This window comes from Rhodamnia argentea, chromosome 3 (assembly GCF_020921035.1).
Source record: "Rhodamnia argentea isolate NSW1041297 chromosome 3, ASM2092103v1, whole genome shotgun sequence".
Classification (NCBI taxonomy): domain Eukaryota; kingdom Viridiplantae; phylum Streptophyta; class Magnoliopsida; order Myrtales; family Myrtaceae; genus Rhodamnia; species Rhodamnia argentea.
In genome coordinates, this window is record NC_063152.1 from 3,677,007 (window position 1) to 3,694,479 (window position 17,473).

Consider the following 17,473-nt stretch of genomic DNA (forward strand, 5'->3'; position numbering starts at 1 on the left):
TCTCGATGCTGAAGTTAATTATCTAATCGGTAGAAGTAATTATTTGGGTTAACATCACGAAAAACCCCAAACTGGTACACTTATGAGAAATTTACTCCAAAATATTTATTTTAGCACAAGAAATCTCAAATTGATACACATGTGACAAATTTATCCCTTACTAATTTTTTTTTACCACAAAAAATCCAAACTAATTTTTTGACCACCAAAAATCCCAAACTGGTACACTTGTGACAAATTGGTTTATCAATTTTTTTCGTCTATTTTTTTTTTAAATACCAACCAAAGATGTTGTATAATTTTATCGATTTTCTTCAATTAAATAGAACGGAAAAGCTAGTAACACAATAAGTTGAGCTTATTAGTTGGATTCAATGTATCATGTTCTTTGTTTTTTTTTTTTTTTTATTCACGTGATACTTCTTGACGGGGATGTTCATTGTAGCTTGACCCCAGGTCGTTACGGTCTCTTGCGATGAAAGCTGGGAAATGCTTTACTTTGTTGATAGCGATCTCCAGAAATGCATTCCATCTTATTTAAGGATAATAAAAAAAAAACTCCCAAGGTGATACGATGAATCGAGGGTTTCTCTTAGGATTCTCTTCTCGGTCAACTGAACCGCGTTAAATCATGTTCCAGTTGTTCATCTCTCTCTCTCTCTCTCTCTCCAAGACTCCAACTAGTGTTTCGGATACCTTCGCGATCATGATATTCGTCGGATGTATTTCGGACTCCAGCGAAAGGTCGGGATCGAGATGCTCGCGCAAGGCGCTCGAGTCGCATGTTAGAAAGAACATTTTTTCGTCCTTAGAAGCAAATTTTAAGTGACGACAATCTTCAATCGATGTGGACTACTAGGACGGGGAATTAGATGCCATGCCTCTTTATAGAGTGCGCATTCGAGTGAAGATAAAACTTTGCATGTACGAATGAGCATTGCTCTGTGAAGGTGGCGTACAACCTCCTTTCAATGCCAAATTTATCTCGTTTGAGTAGGTTTCGTCAGCTTCGCGAGCAAGGAAATTTCGACCCAACACCACAACATGATCTCTTACCAATATATGTTGGTTGCATAGAGGTAGAGAGAGATCAATTTAGTTATGTCGACTTAATTTTACGAGTAAGCATGAACGCGAAACCAACGTCGTTACCCGATCCCTCATCCTTGCTCGCAAAGCATTATCCCCCGAATCCCATCTCGCTGCTGACCTTGACTCTTATGATTCGACGACGAGTCATCATACAACTTTCTAGATATTAGGTATACAAAGTCACGGCACAGCTCATCCTCACTGTAAGTGTTGGAAAGATAAGGAAAACTAGTCAACAAAGTCCAAATTTACCAAGAGGTCGAGCTCGAATCGGTAAAGAAGGAAACAACAATTGTGTTTTCCTTTTCCACATATATTCATGTTTATCTCCAGAAATGCATTCCATCCTATTTAAGGATAATAATAAAAAACTCCCAAAGTGATACGATGAATCGAGGGTTTCTCTTAGGATTCTCTTCTCGGTCAACCGAACCGCGTTAAATCATGTTCTCGTTGTTCATCTCTCTCTCTCTCCCCCGGACTCCAACTAGTGTTAAAGACAATTGGGGACGCGTGTCCAATGGGGTTTCTGCTTTAGATCATAGGCTATGCTTATCCATATCTCTGTTGTAATAGTCAAAAATCAATAATAAAGTTCATAATTGTAGTTACCATCTAAAGACAATTGGGGACGCGCTTCCAATGGGGTTTTTGCTTTAGATCATAGGCTTATGCTTATCCTTATCTCTGTTGTAATAGTCAACAATCAATAATAATGTTCATAATTGTAGTTACCATCTAAAGACAATTGGGGACGTGTTTCCAATGGGGTTTTCGCTTTAGATCATAGGCTTATGCTTATCCGTATCTCTGTTGTAATAGTCAACAATCAATAATAAAGTTCATAATTGTAGTTACCATCTAAAGAAGTTTTGCATGTCACCGCAAATTGCCAAATATATCGATCGGTGACGTCCACCAATTTATTGAATTAAAATCCTGGTCGATATCTCAAGGCAAATTGCCATGTTAGTCGATTTCGGGAGATTGGAAAAGAAATATAGAAAATTGCCCAAGTAATGCTGGTTGATATCTCAAAGCCAATTGCCGTATTGGTTAATTCAAGGAAGCGGGCGGTGTAATTTCATGTTCCTGTTGTAGTGCGGACTATGAGCCAGTGTAATTTCTTTTGATGATGGAAGGTAAAACCCGTGCATGATCATCTATTTATTGTAAAAATTCGGCACACAACCACAACGAAATAGAGCGTGAATGCGAAAAAGAGAAATCGAGATGTAATATTTATCATGGTTCATCCTTAAATCGGGGCTACATCTAGGAGATGATTTCACTATAACTAACTTATTCCATCTCTCTGTTACAACTTTCAATTTATAAACGAAGTATGTTTTATAAAAGTAGTAGATATTCATGAGACAAAGTTCAAATTACAAATAAAATATACGAAAAAAAAAACTCTAGCGTCGAAGTGGGCATTGCTCCCTTCAGACCCTGAGGGCGACTCTTCCGAACCCCGACCCACTCACAAAGAGTGGGATCTGTACTTTCCTATCGAATGGAGAGTATGAACCACACCCTAGCACTCATAAACCCATTGATGCTGCCAAGTGACAGCCCAATAATGCGAGTGACCTAATGATGTAATGCTATGGACGTCATGAGCTCAACGAATGCTCTTTCTCGTATTCAGCACGAAAATGACAGCAGAACTAACGTAGGAACCCTTCACGTTTCGCTATTTAGAGCAGGCGAACCTGTGCAAGGAAGCGGCAGTTCATCTTCTCAGAGCTCAAGAAACATGGCGGAGCAGGTGCAAAACCCGCCTTCACTTCAGCTCGCCTCTCCATCTCATCGACCTTCTCTTCTCGATCTCTTCTGTTTCGATCCTCTTCCTGTTCTTCTCATCTGGATTTTCAAAACTGGCTTCTTGACCATACTTTCCCAATGTTTTAGCTCATTTTGTTGCGCCTGCTTTCAATGCTGTAGGAGACGAAGATGGTGATCAAAGTGGATCTTCAGTGCCATCGCTGCTACAAGAAGATCAAGAAAATCCTGTGCGAGATCCCTCGTGAGTCCCTCGCCTTTGCCTCAATTGATTAATCTGCGTGCTTATCGATTACTCTCAACGTTCGATGAATCACAGATGTGTGCGTCTGTTCTTTTTCTTCCCTTTTCTCTTTCTCAAAAGTTATTCACGATGAGTAACAAGAAATGTTCGTAATACGTCGAGCTGATAAAGCTTTGCGAACGCAGAAGTAAAAGATCGAATCTTTGACGAGAAACAAAACACGGTGACGATCACAGTGGTGTGTTGCAGTCCTGAGAAGGTCCGGCAAAAGATTTGTTGCAAGGGAGGATGTTGCATTTTACGCATCGACATTATACCGCCCAAGCCAGTTCCTCCTCCAAAACCAGTTAAAAATGATGCATCCACTCAAACTCCTCCACCGGTACTAGGTTACCCGCCGGTGTATGTGATGGGGCTGGTGTACGTTTGTCCCCCATGTCACAATCGAGGTTGCGGTTGGTTCTGTCCATGCAACTGCCACTGCAGGAGGCCGCCAATCTGCGACAGTGGATGTGGGGGGCCACCGATGTGCCGTGATGGTTGTGGGTGGCCGGCCCACGAGTGCCGATGCCAGAGACCTCTTTACTCGAGGTGCTGCGATTGACGCAACGACAATGGAAACGCCTCTTTGTCATGGACCCTGCACAGTTGTGACGGTGGAAGGCCGCCGGTGTGCACCAATGCCGGCTGCAAGTGCGAAGCTTTCTGGTCGCTTGTGTAAGGAGAGCTCCGTGGTATTTATGCGGAACCGAGGTTTTCATTCCCTCGAGCCGGGGTTTTCATGACATCGAGAGGAGCACGCTATACAGTATCTTCCATTAGATATACGTCGCCATCGTCAGATCTTGATTATGTCTACGCATAAGGATCAGTTGAATAATGCTTTACCCTAGGTTTTTAACTTCTATTGTACTTTGCATTACCTTTCACCTACTTTGGTCCTCAATGTTGTTGCTGATTCAGTACTGCGGTTGTGGTCCTTCATCTTCCCATCGACCTTCCACCAGAAAACAATAATGCTAGTATTGATAAGGCCTCACGGTGCATGTGCTACTCCTTGACTACCTTGTCCAAATCAATCGCCATTCCAGATGTTCTGATTTCTCTCTCTACTATCAACTTCCCATGTTCTTCATGCGAGCTTGAAATTCTCCTCAGCTCTAGTTTCACCTACAATCATGTCCTTCGGCCGAGTAAGACGACGGCCATCCACCGTGCCGATTAGTTCGCGGGCCTTTCGATTAGAGGGGAAACATTGACCCATCCGATCGGGATTCGATCGAAGGTGTCCCGCTCAAGGAGCGTGTCTGGTCGACCCACTATGTTCTCCGCATGCCACTTTGTCTATCGAACTGCTAGTTCTTGGGTTGTATCCAGGAGGGGAGATCATGATTCCCTCTTTCCCTTGAAACTATTGAAAATAAGTACCGATTAAATAAAATTCGTTTATCTATCTTTAGATTTGTGTATGGTTATCTTGGCTTTTATGATATTTTCCATGTTAATTGTCCCATTTCCGTGACTTTCTAAGGTCGACAATTAAGAAAGTGGACCACATGGCGGGTCTAGACTCTTAACTGGGCCAGCAAGTTTGGGCTTTGGCAAGTCAATCCAACTGTGTGGGCCAGCATGGACCCGGCTCAAGCCCGCCTAGGCCCGTCACCATGTGGGTTTCACGTCTCTTTTACCTAATGTACAAACAACAATTCAATACACATTAGATTTTTGGACTGCCAATACACATTAGATTAATAAGCAAGATTTCTATCGAAATGCACTTGATTGTTACGTAAATTCGACTTTTCTCTAAGACAAAAACATGAAAATATATAATAAGAAAGATTTATAGGGATCTGAAAAAATTAAAACTCGGGATTTTCTATTCTCATGCCATCTAAAATTTTGTGGGGCCATTAATTTAATATATATAAATAATCTAATTGAATCACGCTTTCAACTGATTCAAAAAACATCGTTTCATAATTTTGTACGTCTTTCAATATAGGCGCCAACATATTTCCCCTAATTCTCGAAATTAGAAAAGGCTTAATTGAGGACTCCATCCGAAATTCCTAATGTAAACGGGGTCAAATTTCTTTAAAAAAAAAAAAAGAGGAACCCTCCTCCCACCTCTGGAGGGTGAAGAGGCGGTTTCGAAAAATTTGGGTGTTTGGTCGAGTGTGACTAGAGGTGCCAATATGGATTAAAAATTGATATTTTAACTCGTTTTTAATAAAATTGATGAAGTACGAGTTAGTAAAAAAAATTTAAATGTTCAATAATTTTTTTTTATAAATGGGTTATCAATGGATATGAATTTTAAGTCTAATTATACGTGGGTTATAAATGGATTTGTCTTTGAACCTATTTAAAATGGCTAGACAACCTCAAACCATTTACAATTCACTTAACTTGTAAAATTTTATTAATTTATATTTTTTATTTTTGCTTTTTTATTTTATTTTTATTCCAAAAATTTGACCGCCGCCGCCGACCGCCGGTTAACCAATGGCATACTTAGCCGCAGGGTCGTTAAACGTCACTAAATGGTTGAGTTCATAGCTACTCAAGAAGAGTTCTCGCAAATAAATGAAACTATATTTTACTTTCCATGCTATTTCATTTTGCACTTTTTTTTTGGGTCAGAATTTCATTTTTGCACTTTGATTACATAATTTGTTAGCAATTGTAGATCTTGAGGACCCGACGGGCGACAACCACACCCTCGCCGGGTGATGAAGCATCCCTCACGGCCGGCCTATCCCCGAGAATCCACCCCGCACTATCTCTTTCCTTGTGCTCCCCCTCTCTGTCGCTAGTCAATCGGTGCTCGCGACAATGGATCCGACATTGCCAAGCCCCGGCATGGCGGCGTTGCTTGAGGCTTGGCGGGCCGCCAGGGGGTTGCAACATCTAGCCTAGCCTCGCCTAAGGCCGTGTGCGATGCTAGGGTGGCTAGGACCGTTGAGCCAAGACATAGATCGAGAGAGAAAAGACAAGAAGTTCGGCCATTTCGAGCACGGCAACAACAACAGGAAGCTCGGGCAGCGATAGGACGGGGCATGACCGTGGGGACACGGGGAGGGGCCGGCGGCGCAGGAGAAGGTATTCTGTTTGGTTTTTGGATAAGTTCTCCTAAAAACTAATTTTAAAAAAATTAACTAGATTTGTATTATATGAAAGTGTTTTACCAATGTCATTTTTCTTAACTAAGTATAAGAAAAGAATATTCCATGATTTGATTATATATAGGAGTGTTTAAATAATACGAGTTGGGTTGAGTATGAGTTGGGTCGTTAAATATGTGCTGCATGAAAATACATCAAAACGGGTTAAATGGGTCAATATGAATCGGATCATATTCAATATGACTCAAATTCAACTCGACCTATCCGTTTGACACCTCTAAATGTGACTAAAGTATAAAAAATGCCCGTGAAACTTTCACGGTAGATTATGATTAGGGGACCACAATAACATGATCTTCCAAACCATATACAAAGATGCTTAAGTTGTGAAGTCTCCATCATTGAGGATGGATTTCACTTTGCAAGATAAATTAAAGGGTTTCCAAGGCAAATGAGATTTTATTTCGACCAAGAAAAACTATGAAAACATGTTGGATGACAAAATGGGGCAGAATGTGAAATTTCTGACCGGTTCAAACAATTAGGGAAGCGCCCTAATTGCTAAATACCATTGCGGGATTGATGAATACTCTATTGAACAGGTACGAGAAGCCCCCTCCATCATTAAAAATGTCTAGATGTGATGTCAGTTTCATTTCAACACAAGCGAATGCGCGAATGTTCTTGAACACATTAATTAAATCAATGTCGTCATTAGTCATCTTGAGTCCAATTGAAATCGACTTTGATGATAATGTATGTGCTTCAACTCTATTCTCCTCATTGCTCGATAATTAAAATACTATTGTTACTTCTATTAGTGATTGCTCTGGGTCTAGAAGCATGACGTTTGATGATGTATGCTATTTGATTATGAATAAGGACATCTCGCCACCAAGCCCGGATCGCCGACCCGAAATCGATGAGCTTTCGGGTTGTCGCACCGGTCGAGTGGGGTGTTGCTGGGCTTCACGCCCGTCTGGACAACCAAGAGGCGGCAGCAATGCGCTAGATTGACGAAATGGCAGGTCCGGGGCATGGAGATTGGGTGATGGCGATGAGGTCAAAGAGGGTGTGGTGGTCGTAGAGCTTGATCGGTTGGGTCTCGCATGCACACGTGGCGATTACTCAATGGAGTGGCTTACCGTTGACATAGTAAGATAGACTTACCTAATATTTTACTAATGACACTCCATTAGACAAAAAAAAAATGATATCGACCAAGTTTTGAACGTTTAATATTAAAGCTCTGTTTGTTTAGCAAAGAATGAATTATTTGAAAAATATTTTCCTAAAAAATCGCTTATATCAGTTAAAATAATTAGCTAATAAAAGATATTTTCATTATCAACAACAAGTTATGTCTACATATTTCGTCGACAATGAAATTTATTTTTTGCTCACTCAATTTTGTAAGCGATGTAGATAATCATTTTTTGGGATAACATTTTTCAAATTAGTCAATTTTCGCTAAACAAATCAAGCTTAGGATGCGTTCATTTGAATGAAAATGTTTTTCGGGAATCAATTTTCCGGACTTTCACCCGTTTGATTTGCTAAAAATGATTTAGTCAATGAAAAATACTTTTCAGTCAACGGAAAATTCGTGCACAAAATTAGAATAGTGAATTCATCAATCTAAAGAGGTAAAAACACTTTTTCGGAATCGGTACTATTAGTTTTTTTATTTTTTAATAAATAATATGTTATATTTTATGTATACTTGTACTTTATATATTTTATTTATTTTATTTTTCATTTTCTTTTCTTTCGTTCTTTTTTTCTACCTCCGCCGGTTGTCGAGCTTCGGATGGCTAGCCTCGAGCTCACCGGACTCGACGAACCCGAGCCCGCTCGTGGCCAACGCCGATCGGTCGTGGTAGAGGACGTCGCGACGGAGGAAGAAGGAAGAAAGAAGAGAATAGAATATAAAACATAATTTTAAAAATTTAAATTTTTTTCAAAAACAAAATCATGAGATTGAAATCATTTATAAAATGAGATTCAAACGCAAGAAAACATTTTCGATTGCATATAATCAAACAAAAGAAAACTAAACATTTTCTCAGAAAAATAATTTTTTTAAAAAATATTTTTCTTTAGCATGAAGTTTTTCGTGAAATAAAGGCACCTTCAAGTTAAAATTAAGACTTCGAAAACAGCATCGGATAACGAGGAAATGCTCATCTCTATCAGTGTCATAATCATCATTTTTTTTTTTACTTAGCAAGTGCTCGGATGCTCGTGAACAACGATATTTCAAAATAAATAAGGGCTAATTTTGAGAAGATCTTTTCTATTGAAATTGACGTATTTACCCCCAGTGGAAAAAATGGTACAACATCATTTTCATCTTCTCCGTGATAAGGCTCTCCGCTTCACTGGGCAGCAAAGGCGGGCCAAAATGGCGTATCATCTCTGCTCTTCGCCGTCGTATTTCCTACATGACCGCCATTATCTCTGCAAAACTCTCTCTTGTCCTCCCAATAGCAAGCTCAGAAGTTTCAATTTCCCCCGTAAATCAGATTTCCTTTCACTTCGCTTGGAATTATCTTGTCAAGCGGCCCAGGTCTCTGTGGATGACGCAGTTTCTCAAGAAACTCGGAGCCCAGCTCCGAAATCACCGGATTCTCAGTACCCAGATGGAAAAATCAGTTCTCCATCGAGAAGCTACATCTGGGTCAATCCCAATAGCCCCCGAGCTTCAAAGCTTCGGCAACAGTCTTATGACGCGAGGTACGCTTTTCTTATCAACATGGCCGAATCGTTGAACTCATGTAGTTCGACTGAAGATGATGTTTTCGGGATCTTGAGCGGGTTGGGGGATAAGATATCGGAACAAGATGCTGTGGTTGTTCTCAATAACATGGCTAATGCGGAGAATGCGGTGCTTGCATTGAAGTACTTCCAACAGAGGATAAAACCAACGAGGGAGGTGATAATGTATAATGTGACGTTGAAGGTGTTTAGGAAGTGCAAGGATTTGGATAGAGCAGAGAAGCTGTTCGCTGAAATGCGTGAGAGAGGGGTTAAGCCTGATAATGTGACTTTTTCCACTATAATTAGCTGCGCTAGGATGTGTTATCTGCCAACTAAGGCAGTTGAATGGTTCGAGAAGATGCCTCAATTCGGATGTGATCCTGATGATGTTACGTATTCTGCTATGATCGATGCATATGGTCGGGCTGGTAATGTCGATATGGCTTTGAGCCTTTATGACAGGGCTAGGACTGAAAAGTGGCGCGTCGATGTGGTTACGTTCTCGACTTTGATTAAGATATATGGGCAGACGAAGAATTTTGACGGGTGCTTGAATGTGTACGAAGAGATGAAGGCTCTTGGGGCAAAGCCAAACTTGGTTATATATAACACGTTGTTGGATGCCATGGGCAGAGCTAAGAGGCCGTGGCAGGCCAAGATTCTGTACAAAGAGTTGATTAACAATGGTTTTACCCCAAGCTTTGCCACTTACGCAGCTCTTGTACGAGCCTATGGTAAAGCTCGGTATGGTGAAGATGCTATAGCTATTTACAGAGAGATGAAGGAGAAAGGAATGGAGTTGAACGTAATTCTTTACAATACTCTTCTGGCAATGTGCGCTGATGTTGGCTACATAGATGAGGCAGTTCAGATTTTTGAGGAAATGAAGAGCTCCGGGACTTGCCAGCCTGACAGTTGGACATTTTCATCACTGATTACTATATATTCGTGTAGTGGAAAGGTCTCGGAGGCAGAGGGGATGTTGGACCAAATGTTGGAGGCAGGTTTTGAGCCTAACATATTTGTTTTGACATCACTTATACAATGCTATGGAAAAGCCCAGCGCACGGATGATGTTGTGAGTACATTCAATCGTCTCCTGGAGTTGGCCATAACTCCAGATGACCGGTTCTGTGGGTGTCTCCTGAATGTGATGACGCAGACCCCAAGTGAGGATCTTGATAAGCTTGTTTACTGCATTGAGAAGGCTAATCCTAAGCTCGGAAATGTGGTTAAACTTCTGAATAAAGAGCACGACAGTGAGTTGAATTTTAAGGAGGAAGCACTGGAACTTTTTGAGTCCATTAATGCTGATGTAAAGAAGGCCTATTGCAATTGCTTAATCGACCTATGTGTCAATGCCAATATATTGGAGAAGGCCTGTGAGCTGCTAGACCTAGGGCTTACGCTTGAGATTTACAAAGACATACAGTCCAGGTCTGCAACTCAGTGGTCTCTACATTTGAAGAGTTTGTCCCTCGGGGCAGCTCTGACTGCATTACACGTTTGGATTAATGATCTGTCCAAGGTACTGCAATCCGGGGAGGAGCTTCCTCCATTGCTAGGAATCAACACCGGACATGGGAAACACAAGTACTCGGATAAAGGGCTAGCAAGCGTTTTCGAGTCGCATTTGAAGGAACTGAATGCCCCATTCCATGAGGCACCAGATAAGGTCGGCTGGTTCTTGACAACAAAGATTGCTGCACAGTCGTGGTTGGAATCCAGAAGCTCCCTTGAATTAGAAGCTTCATAATCTTGCTTGCTTAAGGGGCTGAAAACTGAAAAGGACATTAGAACTACTATACAGTCAATCCTCCTTAGCTCAAAAGGTACTCTTTCCTGTAACTTCCCTCACACTTGTCTTCGAGGGCTTAATTTTTTGTACAATTTGAGATAGGAATTAATTTATAGATTTGAATGCAGAGAGTTAATGAATCTCTTGGAATCGGTGGACTGTTTAGGTGGCTAATTCTGCTGTATTTTGGGTGTTCCTGATATATTCACCGCTTACTCTGGAATGAGTTTCGTATGAGTTGTTTTGTGCAATAGACACGGATTAGCGGCATCTCTCTTTTATTTTTAAATAAAGGGCTGCAATATGATTGCTGGACAGGTATTGGAGCTTGGAACTAATGCCTTTACAATATGTGCATTGGCTCTGCTAAGAAAATATAAGAAGCTATAGCAGCCTGCTTGTGTAATTTGACTTTCAAGGTTTCAATGATTTTGCCAGTCTGAGGAAATATCAAATCTGTTGATTTTTTTCTGAAGTTAGATGGTCTTTGAGTTGAGGTTTAAGATGAGAAACAGCATTTTCCCCCAAAATGAGAGACACAAATGATTGGATCGAATCCTTAATCTAATTTCACTTAATTGAATGAACCGCAACATCCCTGTCTTCTTTAGTTTTTTTCATTGTGTAGTTTTTCTTATATGCATGTACATTTATAGTATCACTCAATATTTGTTAAATTTAGGAAACAGGAGATTGCAGTAATATGTCTCATGTCGCCATGTCGCATGGCGACAATGGTTGATCTATGGAGACATGTTGTATGGGTTCTTGAGGGGGAAATTCAGTTGACGGGTCCTTTTGACTTTCTAAACACTTAGTAATTCAGTATTTGACATCTACTCGATCCTTCCCCAGTAGGTACTGTTCGAGTATCATTATTTGTAGAGATCAATATAATTTTGTCTAACTACATGGAAAGCAGGAGCTGATAAAATAATACTGTAATGGCTTGCACGTTTAACTACTTAAAACGTGAACCACTTAAAGCATGCCTCTATATATACTCAAGAATCCCATTTCTTGAGAACAATGAATCATGGGAAATTGTATTCATCTTCTCTTTCATCGACCCCACGACAATGTCTTCCGTGCTCTCTTTGATGGAGGAGAGGAGGAAGTCGATGCATCAACTCCCGTGAAGAAGATAACATCCAGTCCAAGCAATGGCGAAAGACAGTCTCATTCGTCGTTTCTATTAAACGCCGTGCTAGAACCTGAAGAAGTGTACTACATAGTGCAGGGTGCAGAGCACCGGCGAAGCCCTCCGTTGCATACTGAACCATCTGATCAGAGGAAGTGCAAGAGCAGCTTCGTCAAGATCATAGTGACAAAGCAAGAGCTTGCGTTGATCCTGCAACATGGGGACAAGATGACGCCCGAAGAAATCGCCGTTCAGTTGCTGAACAGATTCTGCTTCGACGAACAGTGCCAGAAATGGCGACCATCTTTAGCCACTATACCAGAAGTCCAGAACTTTTGAAGCTACGGGTCGCCTGGAGGACGTTTCAATATAGCTCGCAATGCCTAGATCTAAAATCTTTTGTGTTAAGTTTGTAGATAATGCGAAAGAGACCCTGGTAATATACCTCTGTTTCTCTGTCGTTAAAGTCAACACGCATGAGGTAGGCTCGCTAAGCAAACTTCTAAAAAATACATTTCAGCAAACACTGTTTCTTATAAAGCATGAGCAAGAAATGCCATTCTTCCAATCTCAAGCACCAAAAAAGCACACTCCCAATTCAATCCTAGAATTTACGGTTCTAATTTGAAAAACCAAAGTAATCAGAACTGAAATTGCACCAGTTAATCAATGGTAAAGCCCTTTCTTTTCCATCAATATTTACACGAAATAAATCAAGAGAATGTTGCTGGTGTGGCAGAGTTTCCAATTTCCATCCACTCCATCACTTTTTCACAATCATGCCTTGACCGCCCTGCCAAATGTTTGAGGAAAGAAATGCTATAGTACAGGGGATAAAAGTGGAAGATTGACATAAAAGGATATGAAGTCAGAGGACAAAAGAAAAATGACAGGGTACATCAAGAAACTACAAGCACGGTAGCCGAGTTCGAAAGACTTTCTACCTGTTGGTCGATTTCAGGTTCTTGATGTTCTTATGCTCATCCAGTCTCATCTGCGCTACTTCCTTTTCTCTGATTGCTGTTTCTCTTTTCACTTTCTTGGACTCCACTTCAATGGATTTTGTCAATGTATCCACCTTCTTCATTAGCATCTGAAATGAAATTTGAAACCTCAGTTACTCGCATCCGTGGACGTGTGCAGACATTTGGGTGTGTGAGACAGGGAGAGAGATTGTTCATACTTTTACCTGAATTTCCTGTTCCTTAGCATTCAAGATGCTATCTTTAGCCTCGGAGAACTTCCTTAACCCGATGACTTCCTTCTGAAGTCTGTCATATAGAAAGCCCGAGACCACATCTTCGTTATCCAACTTGGCTCTTCCTTTACTTGCCAATTCGATGTCGCCATTGCCATCTGTTATACTTTCCCCTGATGCTGTTTTCTTTTCATTGGCAGGCTTGTCAACGCTTTCGTCTGAACATGTTTTCTTTTCCACATTTTCCTTGCCTGTGCTGTCAACGACCTTATTTCTAGACACCCACATACCTTTTTTCAGCAAATATTCCTCGGAAGCAAATTTCTTTCTCAGACTGTTCGTGCTGTTGAATTCTCTGGCAACATTAGCCGCTTCATCCTGCATATGTGGCCGCCGAAGAGGAGAGCTTCTAATGGTAGAAGCCCTTGGCTGCGACGATGATCTCTTTTTGAGTCCACCATTGCTCGTTAGGAAGCTAAATATTTTGTTCGATTTTTCTGTCTTTGGTGATGCACAAGGAAAGTTTGAATTCACCAAGACATTCGACCCGCACCTCAGCCCCTCTTCCAGTGTCTTTAGCCTCAGCTTAAATTTTTCCTGAGATCGACATAGTAGATGATCATCATTAGTTTCCGAAGAATATGAAAGGAGAAAGGAATTACATACAAAATCGCTATAGCTTAGACTTCACCTTCATTAGTGCTTCTGCCTTGGCTGCTCTTTCTGATACAGCAAGCTTGTCTCTTATTCTTTGCATCTCTGCCTACACGGCCAGATATGTTATTTCCATCAAAGAGAATGCAAGGCCTCATGTTCCAGCATTTCTTTTTACTCAGTAAAACAAGGTAAAGGTTGTCATGATTAGTTCTCTTTTGTAATGAAGTTTTTAAATTCTGCTCAAGTAGCTCTGGATCTCTGATCTCACAAATAGAAATCAAATTTCCCTCGGTTCACAGAGAAGTTCCATATTAACAGCAACAAATAGAAAAAATTTCATAGCAAACAAAACGAAGTGTCAAAAGATACGGAGATGACGCAATTACTGAATCTCTAGTTTTCTGTCACCGGGAAACTTAATTACCTGCAGTATCCTTCTTTCTTCAAGCCATTGCTTGATGGGTATTACTTTGTCGTAGTCATCTTTCCACTCATTGGCCACAACAGTGGCAACTCGGTTCGCGGAAACTTTGGCTCTTGCTAGCTCCCTCTCAAGAGTCCTCTTCTCTTCCTGAGGGAAGAAAACGTAGGGCATAGGTTCTTCAGCTACACTTCAGCTAATGAAATGAGAATGTGGATATCTAGAATACAAAGATTTCATATGTACATTAAGTTCAGAAATCTGGCGTTGATAATCACGAACAGAATTCGCTGCTGCACCACCAGCTAGAATAGCCTCCTCGAGTTCTTGAATTGTTTGGCTCAACTTTTCAACCTCTAAAACCTTTTGGCGGTTGGTCTTCTCAAGTATCTTGTTCTCTTCCTGCACATTTAGAAGTAAAACTACTTAAGAATCACCGGATACTCGAATTGCAGCGAATTGTTCAAATTGAGATCCATTAGGTTGTGTCTGTTAGGATGATAAGATCATGCCTGGCAGATCTCAATCTGTCGCTTTAGCTCGTAGTTCTGGTTCTGAACTTCCTCCACGATCAAAGCTCTTTCCAAAGCGCTTCGCAAAATCTTCTCTGCCTCAAGCAGAGCTAATTCTTTCGACTTAGTGAGGCGTTCCAAAGCCTTCTTGTTCTCCTGCAGAGCTGCAATCTGATAACCAAACATGGGGATTGTGTCACCGGGAGTGCTTCAAGATAAGCAATCAACTAGATTTCACATTGTTATCTTGGATTCAGTAAGGATATGATACCTCATTCTTATGCATTTTGATCTCAGCCTCTAGTGGAGCAATGAGAGACTCGACAGGAGGCAGATCATTGTCCTTTTGGTTCGCATGAACCCTTCTAAGAGTTGCCTCCGCAGCATATTGTGCAGCCAAGGCGTCTCTCTTTTCGCTCGTGAGCTTCTTGACTTCCAGGTTCTGCATTAATAGAGAAGTTGGAAAAGTTAATGCCCATCTTGTGACTTGAGGGGGTTAATGTGTTGTCCGAAGAAGCAATTCACCTTGTGCTCCAGAAAATTTTCAGTGATTGCAAGCTTTTCCTCCAGTTTCTGAACTACATTGTTCAGCTGCCATAAAAAAATCGAGATGAAAGCACATAAAGCTGATGTTTCGAGCATTTTCATGAACTGATGAATAATCGAAGTCCTACTCTGGTAAAAAGATTGAACTAACACGTGTCGGGTTATTGTATCGGCATGATTAATGCCATTATTTTCCCATACCTCCTCTATAGCCTTGTCCTTCAGAACTTCACTTGCTTTTAAAGACTTGATTTCACTCTGAGCATTCGCCGATTCTCTATCCCTTTCTGCATTGAGCATAACAAGTGACGATGTATAATTAACGATGCAGGATATCGTGCAACGGCACAATAACAAACATCTGACAAAAAAGCAGCAGCATTTCTCAATCGGCAACGTAAATTATCTAGAACATGGTTGACATTACAAATGCCCTAGAGACTCCTTCATCTATTCAGAAAACCGGGGTCATTTCTCAATCAACATTAGTCATCTGCATTTTTTTTTTATGGCAACTGTGCAAACACCATTTATCGACAGGAGTGTCCCGTGCGCTCCTGCCGAAGACATGACCTCATTCTGAACTATCGGATTAAGAACCAATCCAAGTTATCGAAACTCGACAGCAAACCATGACTGTACCAACTTCAAGTCTTGCATCATTCCATGCACACAAAAGAAAAAGCCAAAAAATTTCCTAGAATCAAGAATTCCACATCATGTTGAACATTGCATTACAAACCCATGATGGGTCTCCATTAAACAAAGCCAGCGATTCATACTAAGCCATCCGAATCCAAAAGTACAGTGCATCAACTCTCTTGATAAAGCCACAGAGAGAGAGAGAGAAAGAGAGAACCTTTGAGGAGGTTTTGCAGGCGGTTGAGCTCTAAAACAACAGGGTCAAAGTGAGAAAGACAGAGCTCTTCCCCTCCAAATTGTTCTTCAGAGCCCATCTCTTTTCTTAAAGACTCACTCTCTTTCCTCCGTGCTTAATCAGTATCACAAAAAAAATCAAGAACGAGAGAACACCACCAAGACCTTTTATAAGAGCGTTTGAGGATTGAAGATTACTGTCCACGGCATGTATACACTTAAGGAATTTGACCAAAATGGAGGCGATGTCATTGCCCCTGTTTTGAAGCAAAATCCGAAAATCACTTCTCAAGTGAGCCGGCTTAGCCGGCTCGTTTTCCTCCGCCTCTGATGCTAACCGTTACTCAATTTCATCTCTCTTTCAAGATCACTGTTCAAATAAAAATCCAATCTTTAAGCCCAAACTTATCTACAAAGAAACCCCCAGTAAACCTCCTTGACCAAATCTTGTTGGCTTTTCCATGGTTTAATTACACAATAATTGATTTAAAGATTTAATTTTTTTTTTGTTGGGTTTTTCACTTTTTTCATCCTCATTTCATTTTTGGACCACTCATAATTTGACATGAGCATGTGGGTTTTAGTAGTTTTTTTCCTGAAGAACGCTGTTTGGAGTGGTGGTTGTTCCTGGTGTTGCCATATGTTTGAGAGAGAAGAGGAGCCTTTGGATTATATCAAGAACCTAAACATGACCAACCTAAGTAAAGAAGAGGCCATGTGGAATCAGTTAAAATCATCCTGGATTTCTAGAAATCTGCGTCTGGGCTAATGATGATTGTGACTTGGGGTTGGTATCACTCCAAATCTTAACTAGGTTCACAAATAGACAAATATATGTACAAAGTTTATTACATATTGAGCACCAAGAATTTGAAAATATTATACGATAGCCTAAAATCTATTTTGTACGAATGTCAATTCAGCTTTAGAGTTTTCAATTTTGCCAATATAGTCTCAAACCTTTACACGAAACTCCAATGTGATCCTTCCCGTTAATTTTTGTCGAAAATCACAGGCGTAGCGGATCTGTCATCGCCGGCCGCCCTTCGTGGCCGGGGAAATCGGTTTTCCTATGCAAGCAAATCTTCTAAAGGAAGGGTAGATCCAATGACGGAATATATGGAAATGCTAATAATGAAACTGCCCTTGGGTTCTAATTTTGATTCTGTTCGCGATTTCTTTTTCTTTTCTTTTCTTTTCTTTTTTTTTAATCAAAAAGCCGCATTTATTTTCAAAATTTTTTATTTTATTGCGTAATTACAAATTCCAACATGTTCCTTGAGTTTCCATCGGGTAAAAAGGCATTTTTTTAAAA

At 40.6% G+C, this 17,473-nt stretch overlaps 3 protein-coding genes across 4 annotated transcripts; 2 read left to right on the forward strand and 1 right to left on the reverse strand.

Moving 5' to 3' along the window:
• The first annotated feature begins 2,738 nt into the window (after positions 1 to 2,738).
• LOC115729149 (protein PYRICULARIA ORYZAE RESISTANCE 21-like) lies at positions 2,739 to 4,054 on the forward strand. Its single transcript, XM_048276336.1, has 3 exons — positions 2,739 to 2,863; positions 3,040 to 3,121; positions 3,307 to 4,054. The coding sequence occupies exons 1-3, from the start codon at positions 2,852 to 2,854 to the stop codon at positions 3,723 to 3,725; spliced, it is 513 nt and encodes a 170-aa protein (XP_048132293.1). The 5' UTR covers positions 2,739 to 2,851; the 3' UTR covers positions 3,726 to 4,054.
• A 4,554-nt stretch (positions 4,055 to 8,608) lies between these two features.
• On the forward strand, positions 8,609 to 12,052 carry LOC115729152 (pentatricopeptide repeat-containing protein At4g16390, chloroplastic). Of its 2 annotated transcripts, XM_048276323.1 has the most exons (3): positions 8,609 to 10,841; positions 11,490 to 11,661; positions 11,922 to 12,052. In XM_048276323.1, exon 1 carries the CDS (start codon positions 8,654 to 8,656, stop codon positions 10,763 to 10,765), a length of 2,112 nt encoding a protein of 703 aa, XP_048132280.1. In that variant the 5' UTR covers positions 8,609 to 8,653; the 3' UTR covers positions 10,766 to 10,841; positions 11,490 to 11,661; positions 11,922 to 12,052. The 2 variants fall into 2 exon arrangements, with proteins under 2 accessions (XP_048132280.1, XP_030515469.1); XM_030659609.2 differs by lacking the exon at positions 11,922 to 12,052 and having other exon boundaries at positions 11,490 to 11,796.
• Positions 12,053 to 12,462: 410 nt separating this feature from the next.
• LOC115729153 (microtubule-associated protein 70-5) lies at positions 12,463 to 16,326 on the reverse strand. Its single transcript, XM_030659611.2, has 11 exons — positions 16,142 to 16,326; positions 15,484 to 15,569; positions 15,262 to 15,327; positions 15,008 to 15,178; positions 14,737 to 14,907; positions 14,471 to 14,626; positions 14,228 to 14,374; positions 13,838 to 13,909; positions 13,138 to 13,743; positions 12,893 to 13,041; positions 12,463 to 12,741 (listed from the first exon to the last, which is right to left on the reverse strand). Exons 1-11 carry the CDS (start codon positions 16,236 to 16,238, stop codon positions 12,726 to 12,728), a joined length of 1,737 nt encoding a protein of 578 aa, XP_030515471.1. The 5' UTR covers positions 16,239 to 16,326; the 3' UTR covers positions 12,463 to 12,725.
• Positions 16,327 to 17,473: the final 1,147 nt, after the last annotated feature.

Bases quoted from the DNA above. Each gene is read 5' to 3' on its own strand.
- LOC115729149 (XM_048276336.1), top strand. The intron at 3,122-3,306 runs GTGAGTCCCTCG...TTGCGAACGCAG, and splicing joins AATCCTGTGCGAGATCCCTC to AAGTAAAAGATCGAATCTTT.
- LOC115729152 (XM_048276323.1), top strand. From the start codon at position 8,654: ATGGCGTATCATCTCTGCTCTTCGCCGTCGTATTTCCTACATGACCGC.
- LOC115729153 (XM_030659611.2), bottom strand. From the start codon at position 16,238: ATGGGCTCTGAAGAACAATTTGGAGGGGAAGAGCTCTGTCTTTCTCAC. The intron at 14,908-15,007 runs GTATCATATCCT...TTTGGTTATCAG, and splicing joins TCAAAATGCATAAGAATGAG to ATTGCAGCTCTGCAGGAGAA. The intron at 13,910-14,227 runs GTAATTAAGTTT...CTGGCCGTGTAG, and splicing joins AAGAAAGAAGGATACTGCAG to GCAGAGATGCAAAGAATAAG.